The following is a 23,746-nucleotide window of genomic DNA, read 5'->3' on the forward strand; positions in this document are numbered from 1 at the left end:
GCTTTTATCCGTTTTGGACATTTATATGGTGGTGCATAAATTTGAAGTTGCTGGTTGCTGCTGTAAAAAGAAGCCTATGACAAAGGGAACAGTGTTCAATTTACAGCCATATAAAAAGCAAGTGGATAACTATTGCTATGGAAAGTAAATATTGCCCACTTTTGAAAATTGCTCATTGCAACCATCAGCAAAATACTGTTGCGCTCGAGGAATTGAAATATCAAAAAATCTGATAGCGTCGGCAGCGTTCTACCTTTAAAAAAAAAAGTTTTATTATCTATCTATCTATAGTATCACTTTTCAATGGTAATGTAACGTCGCGGGCAAAAGTAGATTCTTGCCTTCCGCAAACAAACGGGGGGGGGGGGTGTTAAACTTTGATTCCAACGGCATATCATGGAAGTAGAACCCCGGGGTTCTACTTCCATGGGCATATCATCACAACGATGGACATTTCATCTCGACAGACTTTACATATACAATGTTTCCAAGGAAGTGCGTTATATGTAAAAAGTTTGCCCAGGGTGGTGAACATGTTACATGTACAGTACACGTCCTCTGTCTGATGAATCATTTTGTATTATTGGAAGATGTATACTAGCGTAAAAAATGTTTGCCTATTTCATAGTTCATACATATGGGGTCTTACACATGTAAAAAAATGTTCATAGTATAAACACAAAGTCCCTTTCAGACAACCAAGCTCAACTCCCATGGTATAGTTATATTGGAAGAGGCATATTGCTAACAATGTGGCGAATACAAGGACACCCCGTCCCTCTCAACAATAAAGTTTTCCGACCGAAAATAAATCAAACTTTCATACCTGGCGGTAATCATTGTAAAAACTAGTCAGAACTGGATGCGTGGGTGCTATGAATAGGACAAGCTTTTTAGCGTCACTTCTTTCGTTTTATCCCCAATATCCCGTAAATTGCACATTATGTCAAGTAAAACTGACAAGGAAATAATAGCGTGATTTATTATTTTGGTTGTAATTGCGTTCTCGTTATCTCACGCCATGTTTACTTGTTTGGTGTATTGGCGTTTTATTTAGTAATATGTTGGTAGAAAAAACTTATAGTTCATTTGAGTGGATCGTAACAGTCAGAGAAAAGAGGGAGCAAATCTCCAGAAAATAGTTTTGTGAACATTATTACATCCTCAGTTGTAACTTTACGATAAGTTTTACCCTCCCCCTTTTTTTTAGAATGTCCGCGTAAAGTAACTGAAAGAAACGAGAAGTGTAATCATTGAATGTCCAAAACAAAGGTACAAGATAACACGTGCCACAATTCTCACGTGTTTATTCATTGTCCTTGACTTCATAATAATTTTGTTACGTAAACATTATTGGGAACTCCGCAAGAGCGTGAATAGCCTGTTGACGCAGATTTGCGTTTTGGACGAATCCATTAATTTGGGAGGCTGAATCATGAGTCTAAAAATATTACATTGATAACGCCAGAGATATGTCGTTGATGACAAAAATAGTGGTTACAATATGAACGTATGGAATTTAGTGAAAATTTAGTATCACACCAAAAAGTGGGGAAAAAAGCAGAAGTTATCTTTGTGGAAGAAAATGTTACGAGAGTAGGCTCTCACCGGACACAACCAACCGTGTGTCCAAAAATGGAAATGTTGTGTGTACGTCACACCACTGGAGGTCACTGAGACCATTCGAGTTGGTGTGGTACTGCACACTGGTATTACACCACCCGAGAACTTCCAATGAACGTCGCAATAATTGTCAGAAAAAAAAGATAATCATTGCAAAGTAACTATATCAAAATTGGTTTTGCAATTCCAGGTTTAAAAGAAGCAAGAGACATTGCAATTTGCAGGAGTTGAGGATTTTTTGCCAGTGCTCGTGGCCATGTTATGAAGCCCTGGAAGACTTGTTATTGTGTGAACTTCAATGGATGACTATTGAATAGGCGCTTGTTGTTGATCACTTATCCTCCATGATTGGTCAATTTTCTGACGTCACCAGTTATCGCTTCTACGATTGGTCCTGCTCAGTACGCTTCTGACGTCATGGGTGTTTGCCCACTCAGTTGATAAAGAAGCTTCGGTCAGCAGTTGTGAAATACAGACCCAAGCGAGCCGTAGTATCAGGTGGAAGGAGACCATATTTTACATTTTCAAACTCATTTGGGGGTATTTGGTGCTACATCTCAAACATCAGGGATTTCACAACTTTGAACGATTTCACCTTGTTGAATTTGTAGACGAAGTAGAGCAGAGAACGAGCGACATTTCCTGGAGAAATCGAGCAAGAGAGACATTCAGTATTACGCACGTACACTGCACAACGTTAACCGTTATCACATTGAAACCAGGGATTTTCCAAACTATTTCGGGCTGTTACTTCATCGTGCCATTCGAATTTATGTGATCTTGGATCTACAGTTGGAACATTTACTTTGAGTACTAATAGCCAAAATGAAGAAGGAAATACGCAGTGCCGTGAACTTTCTCAAAAATCTATTGAGATGCAGGAACGTAAACGATCAAAATATCAACGCCTTTGGCAAGAAGCTTCAAGAACTCTTGAAACAGCACTATCAACATCACTGGTTTCCCGAAAAACCTCAGAAGGGCAGTGGTTATCGGTGCATCCGTACATTTGGCAGTCGAGTGGACCCACTTATTTCAAAGGCCGGAGAGGCTGCAGGTCTCAGCATTTACGAACTCGGACATATTTTACCACAAGAGTTTACAATATGGATCGATCCCGCCGAAGTATCGTATCGTATTGGCGAGGAAGGCTCAATATGCGTACTGTTCGAGCTCACTGCCCCGTCAACTTGCAAAAAGGAAGTCGCGGACCTCTCGAGTACATCATACAGCGGTGCAGAGTACCTCACGATGTATGCTGCAACAATGGCGTAACGAAATAAAGGACTTCAAACGAACTTGAACATTGGAACTTTTACAGTACATAAAGAAGTGCCAGTCTTAAGATGCAATAAGTAACTATTTCTGAACTTTTCAAGGATTGTAATTAGTAGATATGAATTGAGTTACTTGTATTTAATGAGAGTTGTAACCCATCCACAGTTGATGTAATTTAGGATTTACATGGAAGTTTGACTTATCGACTGATCATGGGACCGTCGTGTACATTTTTTTGTGAAAACCTGTAAAGTGTAAATCAAATATTGGCTACTATGTTCCTCGTCGCATTGAGTGCTTTGTTAAAACCTTGATCTTTGACGAGCTTTCTTGAGCGAAGATCTCTTAGTTTTATATCATATATTTCTATTGAGGATTTACATTCCGAAGTATTTTGTTATAAGAAACACACTTGTAAACGAAAAAAAGGTTTCACAGAAATAAAATTTCCAGAATTTTTTGAAGCATTAAAAATGGCGTCTGGCGTCTATTATACAATGACTCAATAGCAAGCGATGAGATGTAAACAACGTTAGAAAAGCGGCGCTTTATCGTGATGCATGTTGGGCCTGAAACTAATGCGCGTTCCCTCAACCATAGCGTTAACCCTCCATGGATTTGGAACGGTTAGCTTTTCCATCGGGCTTTTTCATGAAAAGAATTATGCCTAAGTTCTCCTTACGTTCAGATTGATTATTTCTCTGCACAACGGGAATGTTGTTTCTTTCACCTGTTGCGAACGTTAATCATATTGGCGCTCTAGACCATCATTGTTCCAGTATTGATTTCAAAAACATCGACTGTTCCATTTTTTCTCCTGCTGTCATGGCATTGTACTCTCAAAATTAGTATATGTGAAATGAATCTGCTCGGTCGTAACATGAAATGCACGGAAACAAAGTGTAGTATGGTTGAAGAGTGCCTGCATAATTCAGTTATTTTGCAGGACCTGGGCATACCTTACATATGCCCATTCCAAATGTACATAACAACAGGCCAATTTTAGACGCCATTAGTGGAGAGCAAGCCGTATGGACGGTTCCATCTCCCGACATCCATAATTGAAATTTTCAGAGCAATTTATTTTTCTTTTCAACGAGTCTGACTGGTGAAACCCTCATAACTGAATCAATATTCACTCTCTGCATTATTCATTAACCAGATCCGATACAACAATAAGAGACGTACATGCAAATTGTGCTGTCCGCCAGCGCTATATTTAGATTCTCCGTGACGGTACAGACTGGGAACAATGGAAAAGCAATACAACGGAGCGACACCTGATAGTTGAATCACATTCGACCCACACCCTTGTTACACAAAAAACACCCACCCGAAGCTAGATGCATTATTGGCATTGATGTAAAATTAATTGTAGTCAAAATTTATGAAAGTGACTTCCTCTGCGCATACACAGTTTATTGTCAATGGGACAATAGATTTGCGAGGGCACTAGGGAAATGGCTTCTCTAAACTACATTGTGTACTTTTCAAAAAGTCGTGCATAAGCGATGTAGTCTAATGTATAACACTCATTGTATTGTTGCAATGATTATACCAATTTCTTTCAATGATGGGATCGTTTGATAAGTAAGCTTATAACGCTTCTGAATTAATTAATTTTAATTTGGACCGGGTCTTTCCGCGACAAATCGTCAAGTGAAATTATGTCAATGGAGGTACTTGATTTAATTTACCCCATGTTTCATCATGACAAAGACATAATGAAAAAAAATCTAACAGAAGTCGATTTTAATAGCTGGAATGGAAGTACCCTTATGTCGTACACCATAAATCACTTGATTGGACCTCCGCGTTTTTCCTGCCGAGCATATGTCCTTTGAAATTACACTTTTATTATGGAAACAATGGGTGTAATTTACTGACTATATACCTAGAAAATACGTTGATGTAACGAGTTGCGTGTACATACAAAATGTATCGTTAATACAGCCACTCAATCTGTGGACCATAACTTTCCGGTTTAGTACAGACGTGCTGTGCGTGGGTATTTCCATTTGTAAAATGTACAGCGTCACGGAGTACGTGGGTGGGAGAAACTATTCACATCAGATCAGAGCATCCGATCACTCTCACAAAAAGAAAAGTAGACTAATATATGTAACTGTACTTATGTGTATATGTATGTCCGTGGAAATTTAGAGGAAAAACGAATTGCGCAACATGTCCGTTTTTGATAATAATTTAGCGTATGTAGGATAGTGGGGATCAACACGTTTCCTTTTACACGTTTTCCTAATATGTTAGTTCTACGAGGTTCGACACGTCTTCCCAAACAGACCAATAAAAGATTATTTGGGGGGAAAGATAAATCACCAGTAAATTTAACACCAAATTCGGTAGTGGACTTGGTTACAAACGTGACACACACTTTCACATGTTTCAAAAAAGAACGTTTTTAATTTTGTTGCATAATCAAGTTGAAACATCTACCAAGACCATATACATGTATTACATGTAAACGAAAGCTAAATTACCCACCCTGAAAGCGTCAAATGCCTATTTGATGTGGGTGTGTTGATGGTGTCATACAAGATTTCATTAGAAAGTGATTGTATGTATATGAGAATCGAAGTCATCGCATGCAGATACAAGTTTTTTTGTTATAATTAGCAAATATTTTATTTTTCCCCCAAATAATTTGGAGTACATTTATGTGGCAAGTTTTTTATCGACGATTTACGAATAAAACGGGCAGAATGAAATGCTGAACTGTTTTAACTCAAATTTTAATTTCCGTGTCAGAAATCAGCAAAGATGTTTTCATATAGAATTATATAAATTTATATCATTATATTCCATTCGTGCACTATTCGCCTTTGAATAGAATAGCCACAATCAAATGACATTTAATAGTGATGACTTTTTTTTTGCAAACTGTTGTGAAGTTACATCATGCGAAGCACAGTCATGTAAGCCTTATGTCACTGCGGAAAGGGGCAACCTGCCACCAATTGTGATAAAATTCAGAGACAAAAAAAACCACAACTTGTTCGACTTGATTTCGCTTTATTCTATTGCTTCTTTTCTTTTACTGTAATTCACCATTGGAAATGCATGTTGAATATGTATCATTGTATGGAGGGATGGGGGTTAGTGATATGAAAACAAAAAACTTTCTACTCGGAGTCGGACTCCATAACACAGACGGGAACCGACGCGTCCACAGAAATATGTCCATCACATCGTGCATCATTAACATTGATCAACAACTGAACGCCCGGCCGGGGTCGGTCTGGTTTTGTTGGTCTTCCGAGAAGGGAGATGAAAAATATCCCTCCCTGTTCGAACGGAAATATCGTTGTAAAATACGTAGGTACAAATAAAGTAAAATACGTTACGTTTTAGTAATCTATTAGGTGTCCATTTATTTGTACACAAGACAAGCCATACCGAAATTATTCGTAAACTTAAGTGTGCGTGTGCACCCTAGGAGAACTGATATACATCGATAGCAGTTGCCATACACGTTTATTTGCCATTATATTATTAATCGAAGGTATGTGCTGACAATGTGAATTTTGCATAGGATTGATTGTTCATGTCTTGTTCTATATATATACATTAGAAAAATAAAATGTTGTAGTCAGCAGCATGTACTTCTTGCGAGCTTTGGCCATGATTATGTCAAGATGCTTGCCAACGAATACATAAAACTGGTCGCACGTCATTCATGTCAAGCTCTGATGTCAAGTTTACATTTTAGAATAGAAACCATACATTTTGCATGTGTCACATGATGTGATCGCATGGGTCTGCCCCCATGAGAAACCATACATTTTGTAAGACCATGTATGATTACAAAATATAGAACTGTGTTCAGGCCTTTTGCTGTTTGTGAAGTCGAATATACTGTACTGTATCATGTGTACATACATGGATTAGATAGATTCATTGTACGTACGACATTTGGCCCTGTGTTTTGGACAACGTACCGGTAGTTTTTAAGTTGCTGAATTATTCCAAGACTTCTGAACATCGTACTTTCCACAGACAAGGAAGGACAGACAAGGAAGAAACGTTTCTTCCGTGTCTGTGGACTTTCCAAGTTGCCGATTTCCAATTTTCCCGCAGACTATTATAATGACCCCTAGTTTCTGCCTGACATGTAGACTTTTGACCCCTATAGTACCAGCCTATGCTCATGGGCTTGTAAATTTGAATTGAAAACACCTGTACCCATTTACCCAGCTCCCCCCCCCACCACCACCACATCTACCCATGACTGGTATAGTGATAGCCAGACTAGATCACTGAATCTGTTGCTTGTCTAGTACTAGCATAGTTACAGTCCTGCTTGCAGATGGTGCACACGTTTTGCTCAACAGGATTTACTCTGTATGCAAGCAGGACTAGCATAGTTAGAGATGGAGAATGACTGAACCATGGAGATAGGTGATTATAGACAATGCAAGTCAGAGTTTTAGTCACGAACTTCCCCATCTACAGTCAACACTAGTCACATGCTGTTAATCACGTATCAGACACATGATTTTGTTTGATTCCGGCATATCACTCCAAAAACAAGACAAGTTGCATGTGCACGTGATATTGAACTTCGGAAATGATGTAATGCTGTTCACATGTGATAGGCCCTCTATTGTCTGCGATAGTACCAGGATCCTGGTACCATCATAGACAATAGAAGGGTGGAGGTAGGAAGGACTGAGGTAGTTTCTAAGGTTATGGCAAGGCCTTGGTGATATCTGCAATTTCAAAGATTACCCTGATTACATATTGCACAAGACTGTAGATTACTATCCAGTGAACTCTATATGTATATGTGCTATGTATAGGGCCCGAGCAAAGTCCATGGTTGGAGGGTAATAACTAATATATTGTGTCATGTCAAAAATGAACTGTAATTTGTTTTAGTTTACCAGATTTCCTATCATAATCTTCCCCAAATTCTTTGTAATTAAGCTTTTACTGATGTGTTTCAGATTCCACTGACTCAGTCAATTGGATATGTTTGTAATTTCTTGAAATTTAATTTGTTTTGAAAAGAATGCAGTACCCCATTGACAGACAAATTCCATGTTGTCATAAATCTACTTTCATGGAATTTGATGGTATTGTTACCATGTTACATTTATCCATCCTCTCTCATTAGTTATCTGAAATGACATTAAAATATAATCCACATCATATGATACACATAGCCATCCATCCATCTGTCCAGTTCCATCCAACTAACCATCCATCCATCCAGATCCATCCTTCTAACCATCCATCCATCCAATGAAGCCATCCAGATCCTCGTATGTATGTATGTATGTATGTATGTATGTATGTATGTATGTATGTATGTATGTATGTATGTATGTATGTATGTATGTATGTATGTATGTATGTATGTATGTATGTGTGTGTGTGTTTATGTATGTATGTATGTATGTATGTATGTATGTATGTATGTATGTATGTATGTATGTATGTATGTATGTATGCATGCATGCATGCACATACATACGTACGTACATACATATTTATTTATTTATCCATCAATCCATCCATCTATCGAGGTCAACGTATTTATCCATCCATCCATCCATCCATCCAGATCCATGCATTTATCGATCCATCCTTCTATCCGTCCAGATCCCCATTTTTATTCATCCATCCATCCAGATCCACATATTTATCCATCCATAAATTATGATTCCACATCGCATATAGATCCAGTAATAGTACCTTTGTATGACATCAATAGAATCCTTCCATCTTGTATTCCCAGGATGACTGGCCACCCCCAAACCCCAATAAATACATTTGTAAATACAGTTACTTCTGTAACATCTCTTTAAATTACCATAACCATAGACCCTACATGTAGGGTCTATACCATAACTTGCTGTTTGAATGATTATCATTGTCCTATTATTCCTAGACATAGTGAGTAGCTTGTCATTACTTGAGTATATTACTGGGAACTTTCTGAACTATGTAGTAACTTTGATATGGAGAAGGAATGGAAGTATAGAGGTGAAGGGAATGCAAGTCTTGTTATAGCATCAGAAAAGGTGAGTTTGTGTACTTAATCAAATTCTTGTGATTAACTGGCTCCTATTAGCCATGAATTGATACTATGCTATGCTAAAGTACTTCAGGAAATGAAATGCCATGGAGTTACAGGATAATTCAAGGCTAAAAATCTCAAATTCCTCTCCTAGGTAATAATAGTACTTCCAGTACACAACACTCAGCATTGGTAGGCACTAGAATCTGTTGGCCATACAATATCAATCAATCAGCAAAGTTTATATAGCGCCAAAATCCAAAAACATTGTTTTGCTCTATGACGCTCAGTGGCTAAACCACACTGTATGCTTTGGAGAATAAGTGCGTTTTCAGTTTTCTTTTGAAAGTTTCCAAGTTTGGAGATTCTCTGATGTCGAGTGGTAGTACGTTCCATAGTTTAGGCGCAGCATATGAAAATGCACGACCACCATATGTGATGGTTTTGTAGGTTGTAGATGTTAAAAGTTTCTTGGTGGATGAATACCAATAGGAAAAAAAAAAGTTTAAAAGAAGAAATTAATTTCATGGACCCTGAGTTCATAGTTACACAAATAAAAATTTATTCACACAAAGTCAAGCAAACTTTTGGAAGTAAATCATACATTTTTACAAACATCTTGACAAAAAGTTTGGATCTAAATTGTTTTTGGCTTTTTGAGCTGAAGTTGGTCAAAGTATTTTACTTCGTGCTCATCTAAAGTCCTTTACTATTTCTGTAAAAAGGGAGATATGATAGAACATTGTTTCAAATGTTGACTCAGATCTTCACATGGCATCCAACTCTGTAAACTTTTTACTGTAACTTCGCTCAAGAAAACTCCAACCTATTCTCAGTTAAAATCATGAAAAAAATCTTGGGTCACCATAGAAATATTTCAAAATAGAGGCAAAAATGATATTAAGATTTGGTCAATTTAGAATCCAATATGGCTGCTGAATACAGTGCTTACACTATGGGGAAATGAAAGATTGACGATCTCCTTAAAAACAAGACAAAAAAAACCTTTAGTTATTTTTTATCATTTCAAAAGGACCAGGAACAAGCTTCACATGGCAAAGTTATGAGAGAATTGAAGAAATTTGATTTTTTTAAAAAAATTTTCCCCACGGTGCTTTGTACTTATCTTACCAATTACATCCTACAGTGATGTATGTAGTTTGGGATTATTGTTATCACCTGTGTTCTTGACATCTGTAGGAAGGTATTGTATATCGCTTACTAAAGAGAAGACTGATAGAAGACAGCCAAGGTAGTAATCATGGGGTGAGTTTATCTTACAAGGATCATAATGATCATATAATATTTGTATTCAGATTATTATCACTGTGCATTGATGATGTTGGACTAAATTAGTTGGCAGACAACTTTTTTTCTATCCCTTTCCATTTATTTATGTAATCGTTCATTCTCTCTTTACGGACTTGTATTATTTGTATCTGGGAATAAAGTCATATTATTATTATTTAGTATTATCAAAATCACAAAAAAACTCACAAAAACTAAGAATGGTAGTGTAAGTGAAGCATAGAGATAATATTGTTGATATGTGATGGGGGGGGGGGGGGGCTGATTCTGGATGTACATAAACAGCTATCAATTGGTTGATTGATATGGACTTGAATGAAATATCTATAAAAAAAAATAAAAAATAAAAATAATAAGCTGGGTATTTACTTTAGAATCATACTGATAATCAATTTAGCTAATTGATAGTCCAGCACAGGACCCAGTATACTGTCAGGAGACTTCTGAGGCCAAATAGAAAAAATATGTGGTTCCAATTACATGACCCTTCCTAGAATATCTCTGCCTGCCAGCCCAAAATACTTTATTTAGTTTGAGACAAAATATTATGAACGTGGCAGGAAAATTGGTTGTTTTATTTTTTGTGAAATAAATATTTCATGAATCATCCCCATAATAATAATAATTATATAAATATTATACAATGATAATAAAATAATTCAATACTTACCCAAAATATCTTTGAAAAGAGGAACTATAGCATTTTTGTTTTGTTTTGCCAAAATATAGTCTGAAAAGTGAAAACTAGTTAATAGCAAATGCAGGTCTTCAAACTTCCTGTTTTTGTTTTCACTGTGAATAACCGATATAAACTGTCTACATTCACATGACGTCAATAGCCATTTTAATATACAATATAGTGTGTGTGATTCAATGAGATCACCTTAGGTATGTCTACTGCTGGGTCTGAGTGCTACACAATAGATAATTCAATATTTTGATAACTAATGGAACAGCTTGCCGTATTTTAACAGGAAATTTGAATGTCACATCAACAGGCCAGTGCCATATATATTATATGTTTACAAAGACAGAGTACTTATTTCAAAATGTAGTGGTAGAAATAATAACTCTGGTTTGTGAGAATGCAAAGATGTGGTGTACAATGATATGTGGGTACAATGAAGTGTAAATAGTTCTAGGAGGTAGATTTAAGAAAAAATTGTGTTTCAATGTTGTGTATGAAAATTATTGATATTGTGTGTTTAGCATTTAGACCAAACATTTTGATTCTTGACCCCTTCAGCATTAGACATGTTACAGAAATATTTTCATATGTTACATATTACAAAAAGAAAGTATTTTCAAAATGGGGATTTTTTCAGTAAATATAATTTCTAAACTAAAATTTTGAGAGTTGTACCTAGAGAAAGACTGTGTGCATGATTCCATTGTAAAATAAAGTCAAGATATTACAAAAAGTTAGAGTGGCAGGAAAATATTCAAATGAATTACCAAATTACTTAAAGTTATCGAATCATGTCTAGCAACTGTTGCTATAGAGCTCTAACCAGGTATTCAAATCTGACGTCAAATTACATTATGACATAATTTTGGGGCACCAAAATATTTGACAAATACCTCACTCCTGGTAATCAACCCTCTTTGTGCCTACTAAACTATCTCAAACGCCTTGGTGTTACTATCTCAAGAAGCTCTCCACACCAAGAGACTAAATATCTTGGTGTTACTATCTCAAGAAGCTCTCCACACCAAGAGACTAAATGTCTCTGTGTTACTATCTCAAGAAGTTTTCCACACCAAGAGCTTCATGAGATGGTAACACTGAGACTAAGTCTGTGGGCTAAACCACTCCAGTCAACATCCCACTTCTAGTTTTGTGCCTTCACAATACTTCTTTTTGGTTATTGACACTTGTCGAGTCTACCAAACATATATTATCACCAGTACCAGTACATAACTCACTAAAAACAAACACTTCATTGTCACTGACCTTTTTTTTCATGTCCCCAAATAAGGTTATGGCATACTTAGATCTAACTTAGATCACACTGTAAAACTTTATTGATTTACCAGGGACAAAGTGTATCTAAGTACAAATAACAGTTACTGCTGTGAAGCATTTTGTCTTGAACATTTTTTTACCCATGTATGAAAAATCCAAAATGTCTTTTTGAACATTGCACAAAATTGATGTAAAAATAAAAGAATTAATACCTGTGAACTGTTCTTTATGTACAAATGAAGAAATTAGTGAAAATTATTTCATTTACTTTTTTCAGAAAGAGAAGTCAAAGGAGTACTTTGAAAAAGTGATAAGATATAAAATGGGTTACATCACACATGTAATGACGCCTGTACTGGGTGAAGAGTACGTCAGTCCTTGGGTAGGTTGGTTATGTTAGACTTCAAATTTTGATAACATAGACAGTAGATCTGGTATTTGTACAAAGTGGCAGATGACAGGAATCTTTCTGGCGTTACTCATTTGTCTGTCAACTGGTCTCACTTTTCATTTCAAAGTTCGAATTTTCAGACAGAATGGCACCAAAAAGTGTGTTACAGGGCATAGACAAACCTGGCATCTTTTTCATATCAGTAAACTTCTCTGACAGTAATCTTTTTGTAATGCATAATTTTGTTCTCAGGAATTTTGTTTTTTCCAGTAACAAGTGCCAATTCCTGAAATACATATTTTCCTAATGTGAATTTCTAAAACTTTCTAAAGAAATTTCTTGGAAGCAAATCCCAAATTTTCATTGACATCTTTTCAGCATTGTCAGGGGTGTACCGGTAATACAATGGGGCTAAATAAAAAAAATTGTGTTTCCGTTAACCTGACCGACCCCGGTTTAAGCCTCTGACCCTAAACTATTTTTTCAACATTTAAAACAAAAAGATAAGAAATTCTTTGTCTTCCTGATCTTCATGCACTCTGTTTTCTTTCCCTAGCGATGTCTACATATTTCATCAAACTATCAGACAAGGGGTATTCTGACCGACCTTTTGTTTGTTTTATATACAATAATGTAAATAAATAATATCCCAACATACCTACCCTATTTTCTGAGGCCATGATATCGGAAACACAATTGTTTTTTTGTCTGGGCTAATACCACATTTTAACATTTTGAAATTTAATTTCATAATATGACATTTTGTCCTCATTTTTGTTCCAGAAACTTGTTGAAGTTTCCAGAGATTTTCTTCAACAAATGAATGAAAAGTTCCAGTATTTGAGACCACAAGCACGTCTAAATACTGAAGTGAACACCTTATGTAGCCATGTCATACAATTACCCGATTTCTGTCTACTGCCTGGTTTACAAAATGACAATGCACCAACTTTCTGTATTGAAATCAAGGTAAAAAATTTTATTAAAAAATAAAACAAGGCTAAATCTTCATAGAGTAAAGACTAACAGTGTTATACTAACAGGATTTGATTATCAATGTCAGAATGTGCTATGACATGTGTCTGTTATTGGTATATACAGCATCTACCTTTGTTATAATCTACAGTTTGTACATGTAATAGATAATACATCAGAAATTACACCCCAAAAATGTATAAACTGAGGTTGTGCCCCTTTAATCAATCATGCGTACAAATTAGTGTTTAGCTATAAACTTTCCATTCCACCTTCTCCATGCACCTTGTTTTTACAAGTTAGTATCATCAAAATAATATCCTCACCAATCACCTTGATGTAAAAGACCAGAAGACATACTTGACAACTGTGAATCTTTAACATGCACAATTTAGCAAAGATTTTAAATTTTCCACCTTACTTATCAATGTTGTTGATTTTGTTTTAGCCAAAAGCAGGATTCTTGCCAACATCAGATCTAATTTCAGAGGACCACCAGATCAAAAAATCTGTTTGTAGATTCTGTATGCATCAACGCTTGAAGGTGAGTATGATTTATCCAAACCCTGGTTACCTAGTTACTGGAATATTGACTTGATATCCCTATGGTAGCTTATAGTAACTAATGATGGAGGGAGTCATGATCGTTGAATGGTTGAAGATGGCTGACTCTGAATGTGCAAGCTGCCAGTTCAAGCCTTACCACTACTGCTGTTGTTTCTGAATGGCTAAGGTTCTTTCACAAGATTTGAACCGCGATTGTGCCTCAGTCAACCCAGCTTTATAATTGGGGATCTGGTAGGATAGAGGTTGCAATGTGAATGCTTTAATTCTATGCACTTACAGGGGCTGCAATGGCTTGTATACTCCCCAGGGAGTTGATGGTGTTATATAGGGTTATTGTGCAGTTATGCAGGGGTAATGATGTTTTTAAGGCACTGTGGCCTTGACACCCATTTTGTATATCATTATGATAATGCAAGTCATATGTTCACTCAATTCAGTCAGTCAGTGGGTCGGTCAATCAATCAATCCATCAATCAATCATCCAATCAGTCAATATATCAATCTCTTAATCAGTCAATCAATCAATCAATCAATCAATCAATCAATCACTCTCTGTTTTAACATGATAATGCTAGCTTCAGTGTGTGTTGTAATCTGAGTATTAAAGAAAAAATCATCACACCTGCTAAGACATCATAAATTCAGGTTCAAATAGAAAAACTTCAATTTATGGAGCCAGCAAAATTTTCTGCTGTATTTATCAAGAATGTTGTACTTTTACAGTCATACATTATAATGGCAATGGTATGGTTTTTTTCAATAAAATGTGTATGTTATGTGAATGTAAAAGTAAATCTTAAAACCTGTGTGTGTGTGTGTGTGTGTGTGTGTGTGTGTGTGTGTGGATTTGTCAGACTTGTATTTTGGGCTGATGGCCATGTATGTACAATAAATGACTTACAAGTATATTTGTAAAAGTATAGCTAGATTTGACATAGGTTGTATCAAGAACAAGAGACATTTCTTTCTTACGATATCTCTGTTTTGTTTTGACTTGAAACCTAGGTGAAGGAAGGGAAATGGAGTTCTCTTAGTGGGTATTGTCCTGTTGACTTATTTTCAGGGTAAGTCTCTTTAAATTGATAATTCTGTTTGTCCAATCCCTAGCTGTCAGCGCATTACCTGGAAATCCCAACAAAAATGCATCATAAGACATTCTCAAATTAATAAGTATAATTTGTTTATGAAATGAAAGGTTATTAGTACCTTGAGGGGTATTTGTGTGTTTTATGTGAGTGGGTTGAATGTGATAGTGGACTATTAAATATGACAGGTCTAGTATATCCCACATCAAATGCAAACATGGTTCTCCGGAAATGGCTATCGGGGGATTTAGTCAGTGAAAAGAAATATAGCAGCTTCAACTTTATCCTGCAGATAATAGGGTAACTTGAGTTGGATGACATTTGCAAAAAAACTCCCCCAAGAAACAGCAAAAGGTTATAGTTTCGAGACAAGAGAATACATGTAATTCATGATTTCATGTCCATGCCGGGGGAGACAGGGTGGGCTGTAAGTAAGTCATACGTGGATGCTAATAGTTATGTAGGATAGAAGTAACTTTAAACAGTTTAAACTTTAAAGAATGCAAACATCCAGTAAGAATATATTGAATGTGTTTGTACCAAATCATAGTCTGAGAGATTCATTGTTGTTTCTGTTAAACCCTGATTGGATAAAGATGTGTAAATAGCGATGCCCTTTCAGCCAAATCTCAGACCACTGTAGAGAATAGTGGTCTGAGGCCAAATCAATGAGTAAATTTACATTATTATATGTCAACTCTCTCTCTCTGTGGGGGTGGGATCCAATTGACAATATTCAACCTATTAGTTAACACAGACTTGTACTAAATTAAAAGATAACAAAATTTTCTTCCTGAAAAAGTGCTTCGATGTGATACCTGGAAAACCTCCACTGTGTTCATCATCCAAATATGTGTGACAGGTAACATATATGTACATGTAATACCATAATAAGTATTACATAACGTGTGACATCATCAGCATCATCAATCACCCTGATGATGCTGCTGATGGGATATCAGCAAAAATATGAGATTCACTTCCAAGAGATTTTTTTGGCCTTAGTGGGTAGAAATTTATATTAGTATAACTACCATGTTTATGTCCTGAAATAGATTCTAGTAATATTTTTTTTCCAGATTCTAATAATTTCCCCTTAAATGTTAATTTCATTTTTTTTTGACAGGCAGACATTGTACATGAAAAATGCCTTATCAGCATTATTTTCAAACCCACAAAATAACCTGCGTATATTCAAGGTTAGTCTGTATACAGTTTCATTTAAGTTGACGGCATCCTGTTTCACAGAAATGACGGTGTTTATTGTGTATGTTGCGTCATGCGTGTTAAATATAATTACAATTCTTGATAATTAAATGGTGTTCATTTTCATCAATGCCTCAATATCTGTTCTGTCAGAAATGCAATTAAGTCTTCCTTCTTGGTAATTACTGTAACCATAGTACGGTTATTTGTTGCAGCGTATCCTAGCAACACAGTGAGTATTGGACAGAAAGAGAAATATCCCTTTTATATCTTGAAGAATATGTTGTCTCCTGTTCCCCTTAAATTTATGCACAAAATAGTGTGTGACTGTAACAAGTGGCTTTTAAAACTATATTGGGTCGAATATATATGACATTTTCTAAATATTTATCTATTTGTTTTTGTTTGTTTATTTATTTATTTTTTCATATTATCATATATTTATAACTGTTTACATAAGGATGATTTTGATGTATGAGCTGTTGTTCTGAAAGCACTATACAGAATCTTTTCATGTATTTTTCACAGAGAGCGCATCAAATCACAGAGTCAGCAAGAAAAAAAAAAGTAGCTATGACATTTGAGTATGATCTTTAAGTGACAGAGTTTTACTTTTGGCCTTAGGCATTATGTGATAAACCCAAAAGAAATCTTGTTTGTCCTTTGTGATTAGACTGCAGTGTATAATGCTCTGTAAGTCAGGCACTGAGACAGTCCAATGCCAAACACCAGCCATCCTTGATACCGTATAGGAACTAGACTATCCTTGTTGTAATGCGAGAGTTTTCTTGTTTCCTTCGTTACTTTAGAATGGTGCCCTTCTCTATGGAGTTTCAAATAAACATCCTCCCACCAAAGATGATCAGATCCAGTTAATGAACCACTTAGAGCCATGGTATGGTGAATCCACTGATGATGACCACTGTGAAACCATGGCAACAAGGTAATCGTCATGGTAACTAACACTCTGGGAGAGGTGTGACATGTAAATGAGGTTGTTCACCTCCTTCAGGCTTGTTTGTTGATTGTGAAATCTATTTTAGAGAAATGAAATGATCACGATTTCTTTGAGGTGTTTACTGTTAATTGGAGATTTAGATCTCAACAAATGTAAATCTGCGTCAGTATTTCAGGGGGGCAAATCAATGTGTTTAAGGTTTATCATAGTTTTTTCTGTCGTCAAAATATCCAAATTGACAATAGTTGAACATTACACTACATGTCCACAGTGTACTTACATTGTTTTGAACATTGTAATGTCACTTACATATTCTGTTGAATGTCCTGCAGATTACATTTGATCTGATTTCTTTTTTCTGAAAGTGAGATCACTGAGAAAGAAAAATGCTACATTATCCATAGTAGGCCGATATATTTTTTCTGTCAACAACGATAACACTATATATGCTAATGAGTTTAAACAATAGAATATGAATATTAACATATTGTCACATGATAATTATATAATTATTCTATAATTAGATGCAAATATTTAACTGTAAATAATTAACAACAGTTGGTTTTATAATAATGTCCACCGTTATTAATATTTACTTGTCATTACACAAACATAAACAAGACGCCTACAAAATATGATAATTCTGTTTTTGATTGTGTCTTTTATGAATGTGATTGTTTTTATCATAAATTTTGATAAGGATTCAATTTTAAGAATTATTCTGATGATTTGTGTCTAAAATAAAGTTGAGATTTTGCAAAAAATTACAGAAAAATATTACTTTTGTCCAGACATTTTAACTGAAATGGTCACACAGAAAAGTTATAGTCTCTCTATTGTCATGAGGGACTGTGTTTTTTCACATTTCCTGATGACGTAATTGTTGATGGTCCATCAAAACATGTTTTGAATCTATTATTATTTTGTCATAGAAAAATGACATAACAAGTGTACACAATTAACAGTAACATGAATTTGAAATTTGCAACTATTAGATAAGGGATGAGAGTAATGAGATAAAGGGTGACAGTATTTACATGTTACTGTATCAAGATAGTTATGGTGGAACTTTGCAAGATTTGATGAAATTTCATGATACAGTGTATTTTGTTTATGAATTCAGCAAGAGATACAATATTAAAATAGATTAAGACGGAACTTTTTTATAAAATGAGAGAGAGAGAGAGAGAGAGAGAGAGAGAGAGAGAGAGAGAGAGAGAGAGAGAGAGAGAGAGAGAGAGAGATGGGATCACTCAATCACATAGAAACTCAGCAAAGAAACAAAAAAAAACCAATGTGGTAACTGCATGTGTTAATTTCTAATTTTGTTTCAGTGCACCAATCCTATCTCTACAGGATGTGATCATTAAAGCATTGTTAAATCCATCCCAAGATAACACGTTTCAAGAACCAAGAAGAAAGAGAAGAAAACATGATAATAAGACTCCACAAAGGTGTGCAGCAAGTAGAAGTCATTCAAAACAATTTACAGGTAATTTATTCTCAAAAAAACATGTCAGATTCTTTTATGTGTTTCACATCATTGTCATGTTGAATAATTATCACCATTGACCACAACAATACCACTGGGGCATCTGTACAAAAAAAAAACAGTGTCCATCAATTGTGAACAATACAATTGGGATTAATGGCCCACTTTGGATTAGGGTTAAAATCTTGATGTAAAAATTGGCTGTTTTGCAGAATTATAAGAAAATGATTGGGTCAGAACAAAAGAGCTAACTTCTGTTCTTGAACAAAAGTATCTCTCCCCTGTAATCAGTCCAATGCTTTGACACTTTTTGCATTTTTGCCTTGTTTGTATTTGACTTTCAAAACAGATAGAAATCCATTCATTTCATAATAACAACATCTATGTTTGAGTATATTGATAATGATATGTAAAACCCTAAAGAGTACTAGCTATAGTTCCAATATTTAAAGTTGTCTTTACAAACATAATATAGTGAACTACTCTGTTTACAGAAAATGAAATTTCCATGACACACTATTTTTGTGAGATTTTGTTTTTAAAAAAATTGAACACCTTCGCCACTTTTTCACAGAACTTCTAAATCATTTATGATATTAGAAAAAACCTTTATCTTGTCCTGTAATTTGAACCCTCAAAGTTTTGTTGTTTTGGTGGAAGCATATTTGTTCAGCGTAAAAAATGTGAGCATCAAGTGTAGCGGGTACTTGTTGGATGTACTTGAGAACAGCATTGTCATTGAATGTGAGACTACTTCAATTTTGAACTTTGAACCCACATCTGTGTGATATATCCTTCCTGTGCTATACCTGTGATGTAATGATGTTATTCAAGTGGATTATTTGTGAGCTAGAACTCAAGGTCAAACTTTGTTATCTTTGATATAGACCACAAATTGAGACTCTATAGTGTGGTAATAAAATAAAAAGACATTCATTTTGTTTTGTTATTTTCGTCTCTTTTGATACTTCAACCAAGATTCGGGAAGCCTACCAGAAGGCTGTGTCCTTTACAATATGCAAAAACTTCAGACATTGGATAGTTTAGATATAGAAGGCATCTATCCATTGTATACAAGACTACAGAAACACTTTGAAGACCATCCTTCAGACAGGTAACTGACTACACTGTTACTTTCCCGCCAAAATTTAGTGAACACAAATTGTAGTTTACCAGCTTTTATTGGTTTATTTAATTTCAATTTTAACTAGATTCTGCTAAATAATATCTTATAATTAATTCGTGTATGAGTGGTTGGTGTAAAATGATCATATTTTATAATTTTGCAATTTTTTTCTAATCTCTGAAGTAATTTATTAATGTCCAACAAGGAAAAGAGTAATACCCTACCTATTGTTTGACTGAAATCAAAGTCCCCATGACAATATTGCACTGTTTGTTCTTAAATTTACTACATCATCAGAATAGGACCTTAGATTTTGATATCAAGTATCAAGGGTTAAATGGCATTGTATTATCAAACGTCCAAAGAAAAGTCCTGAGTCTACAAATATTTCATATCTCCAAAACTCCAACCATAGATCCTCCACCTTGAGAGTTAGCGTAAACCCTTCAACTGGAAGTTGTTATCAGTAAATAGAAGATAGAACAATCAACTAGATCACAGATACAACACAAAAATAACAAAAAACCTCAATGTCATTGACCCTATTATGTACGTTCTCTTAACCCAAATATTGCATGGCTTCATATGCAAATTAGTCTAAGAGACAACATTGATTGCATTTTCAGTTGTCATTTAGATGTTAAATTTCCATTGTTTCTTTAGCCACCTCAGAGCATATCTGCATAGTAATTTTTATCGCTGGTTGTCCACAACAACAACTACCTACCTACAGTGGTGTTTTTGTTCCAAGTACAGCAGCTTGGAAATCTTGATATGTAGGTGTCATACTGTGTATTAAAATTCTTGACATGCTCTTGTTGCAAGGGCAAGGAATATTTTTGCTGATTAAATTTGACTAGGTGTAGTTAGCACTATAGAAAATAGACTGCCTGTTGTGTGTGCCCTGTGTCAATTTACAAAACTAATAAGCTAGGAGCGTGGTTATACCAAAAATAATCTTGGTTTTGTATTTTAGGGAAGCTTGGAGGCTCGATGGCCCATACACTAAAGGTTTCTTGACAGAAGACATTGATTCTGTTCCTGTCTCCCTCAAGGAAAGTGTGAGGAAAATCAAGGAATACCTAGTAGCAATGACTGTAAAAGATTGTTCAATTATGCTAGCATTACAACCTATCAAGGAAAAGTAAGTGGAGAAAATTTGAGTAAAGGAATTTTCGAAAACGTCAATATTTTCCATCAGGCAAACCATGGATGTATTATAGATCCATGGGCAAACAAAACGTAATTTATAAAGAATACTTAAAAAACATTTCTTGGTCAATTACAGTTATTCAAACTAGGTACTTGGAAAATATTGACAAAGAATTCTACCCAGGTCCATGGTATGACAGCTGTAACAAGTACTTGAAATGTTGACTTTGTGTACATACAACCCCCCCCCCCCCCCCCACTATGTATAATTTATGGTATTGACTCAATTGATTAGTAAAACCCAGTGATGTAATTTTCACCCAATTAACAAGTTTTGGATGAGACCATAGACAATAGAGGGGGGTATTGTCTAGGGTGTAATATGTTGTGTTTACTAGATGTGTGTATTCATATTGAAATCCACAGCTACCCTGGATAGTGTAATGCTAATAGGCTTGTGGTAAACCAAGCCTTCAAATCTTATTGATTGTCACCATTCATTATAATATATGTATGTACTAGTAGCATACCACACTTCAATCAAAATAGACACAAGAAAGGGCTTGTCATGTCTTGCTGGTTCCTTTATAATTACGTCAAAGTATCAGGTTTCAAATTAACTAACACCAAGGAACGACCTAGCCATCGCTTTGAGTTGAGTCATAGAGAATGAACCCAAGTTTTTTGGTTCTTTCATGTTTGTGAGTGTGTAGTATCAGCTGGCTAGCAATAACAATACAAGATTTCTGAGGCTACCACCTCTGTGATTGTGAAAAGTAGCTTGGATTATATTACTTTAATCCATTGTAAGGCTATTCTAAGGATTAAATAGAATAGAATAAGATTATTACTGGGACTTATGGAAATCCTGCATTCACACCAGTTCGATCATATTGTTTTGTGTGTCTTAATCAAGACGGAGATCTTGGAGAGATCTATGCTTGAGACAACAAGAAGTAATGCAAGATGCATGAATTATATCCCCGTCTTTCCAAGGACAATGGGGGTGCTGCATGCATATATCAAGCAATTGTTACGAAATGCATAGGCATGCATTCCCAGAGTTTTTGGTGACTAGCTCATTTCCATAATAAAACAGGGTTTTATTTAGAGGCAGATCTAAACATTCCCCTGGCACATGCCACAACAAAGAAGTGAAGTCTGCCAACAAACTGGAGACAAAGCAGCAGCTTGGGTCATACTGAAAGTGAATACCCCCTGCATATAAAAGAACCCACACTTTGATTTGTAAACATTGGGCTTTTAATAGTTGACATCCTGTGTTTTTGTTTCAGTCAAGCGTCAGAAATGGCCTTTGTTGAAGACGGATACCACCACAGGTACTGCTACAAGATTCAACTTGCAGATCTGGATCCAAAACCCTTTGATAACATACCAAAGTATTACCAATTAGACAGAGACATTGTTCAGAACTACATCCAACAAACAAGTTGAGACCTCTAAAACTGACTGACCAAATAAAGTCAAACTTCTGTGGTTCACCGAACAAGAGGAAAAAAATACTTGAGATATATAGTGATACAGAGTGGCGATATCACGACTCCCTATAGATATGTGGCATGCCTGTATTGCTGAGTTTTAAGCTACTTCAGATGGTAGCAAGGTCACCCAAAGGTTATCAGACACATTACAGGAAGTTGCTCTGTAGGACGCTCATCAAGACATGTTGTCCAACTACAGTTGTAAACCATTCCATGAAAACAATATACTCAGTATAAATGCCAGGTGTTGTAGAAATCACTACTTGGGTTGCCCACTTCATGTGTATTTAACATTTGCATTTTCATGAAGTCACGTGTGGGATGAAACACCAAAATCCATCAAATCATGACCTGTGGGTTTTTGTGTCTACCCACGCCACCGCTACTTCCATCCCACTTGACTGTCTTTCACGTACACTCCGTGCAGTTTCACAATACATGCCAATAATATGCCAGCTGTGATTTCAATAACCGAGTTTACCGAAAACAATAGAACGAAGTCTACTGACTACAAAATAGTATGTATTTGGGCTTTAATAATAACAGCCCCCTTTTTAGATGTAATTTACTCCCTAAAGTACTACATTGGTACTAATAATGCCAAGGGCTTACAGAAATCTTAATATCCTGCATTGTAGACCAGATTGTTAGATGTTTTTCTTTAGCCACTATAGCTGCCCGGGGATAGTGGCTATCTGGCTTGAAAATGTCATCCACTCACTAGCTACAAGTCGAGTATGTTGATTGATATAACCAAGACTCTGGGGCGAACATCACTGCTAGACAATCAAATATGCTGTTTATAATTCTCTCTCAATCTATAAAATAGACAACACAGCTGTACTTACTTCAAAATAGCAATACATGACTGACATTTTTTCTGACTGTACAAAATATTGTTATGTTCAGTAAAGAGACTAAAATGTCAAAATGGCATAACAAAAATGACCAATTTTGAGTATCTGAAGGTTTGATCTGTCGTATGAGGAGATCATGTCAAAAGTCGGTGGGGGGGGGGGGGGGTTATAATTATTTCTTTTATTGCTTTTGTTAAGATGTAAGTTTGAGAATATGATA

At 35.6% G+C, this 23,746-nt stretch overlaps 2 protein-coding genes across 2 annotated transcripts; both read left to right on the forward strand.

Moving 5' to 3' along the window:
* The first annotated feature begins 2,060 nt into the window (after nucleotides 1-2,060).
* LOC144449752 (protein BTG2-like) lies at nucleotides 2,061-3,366 on the forward strand. Its single transcript, XM_078140359.1, has one exon. It carries the CDS (start codon nucleotides 2,449-2,451, stop codon nucleotides 2,896-2,898), a length of 450 nt encoding a protein of 149 aa, XP_077996485.1. The 5' UTR covers nucleotides 2,061-2,448; the 3' UTR covers nucleotides 2,899-3,366.
* A 5,428-nt stretch (nucleotides 3,367-8,794) lies between these two features.
* LOC144440656 (inositol-pentakisphosphate 2-kinase-like) lies at nucleotides 8,795-23,684 on the forward strand. The gene is made up of 13 exons (XM_078130044.1): nucleotides 8,795-8,945; nucleotides 10,142-10,207; nucleotides 12,493-12,597; nucleotides 13,390-13,575; nucleotides 14,030-14,125; nucleotides 15,154-15,212; nucleotides 16,360-16,432; nucleotides 17,249-17,382; nucleotides 18,732-18,889; nucleotides 19,790-19,802; nucleotides 19,878-20,003; nucleotides 20,992-21,159; nucleotides 22,463-23,684. The coding sequence occupies exons 1-13, from the start codon at nucleotides 8,883-8,885 to the stop codon at nucleotides 22,620-22,622; spliced, it is 1,407 nt and encodes a 468-aa protein (XP_077986170.1). The 5' UTR covers nucleotides 8,795-8,882; the 3' UTR covers nucleotides 22,623-23,684.
* The last annotated feature ends 62 nt before the right edge of the window (nucleotides 23,685-23,746 follow it).

The sequence above is a fragment of the Glandiceps talaboti genome, chromosome 1 (genome assembly GCF_964340395.1).
Source record: "Glandiceps talaboti chromosome 1, keGlaTala1.1, whole genome shotgun sequence".
Classification (NCBI taxonomy): domain Eukaryota; kingdom Metazoa; phylum Hemichordata; class Enteropneusta; family Spengelidae; genus Glandiceps; species Glandiceps talaboti.

Bases quoted from the DNA above. Each gene is read 5' to 3' on its own strand.
- LOC144449752 (XM_078140359.1), top strand. From the start codon at position 2,449: ATGAAGAAGGAAATACGCAGTGCCGTGAACTTTCTCAAAAATCTATTG.
- LOC144440656 (XM_078130044.1), top strand. From the start codon at position 8,883: ATGGAGAAGGAATGGAAGTATAGAGGTGAAGGGAATGCAAGTCTTGTT. The intron at 10,208-12,492 runs GTGAGTTTATCT...TACTTTTTTCAG, and splicing joins GCCAAGGTAGTAATCATGGG to AAAGAGAAGTCAAAGGAGTA. The intron at 21,160-22,462 runs GTAAGTGGAGAA...TTTTTGTTTCAG, and splicing joins TTACAACCTATCAAGGAAAA to TCAAGCGTCAGAAATGGCCT.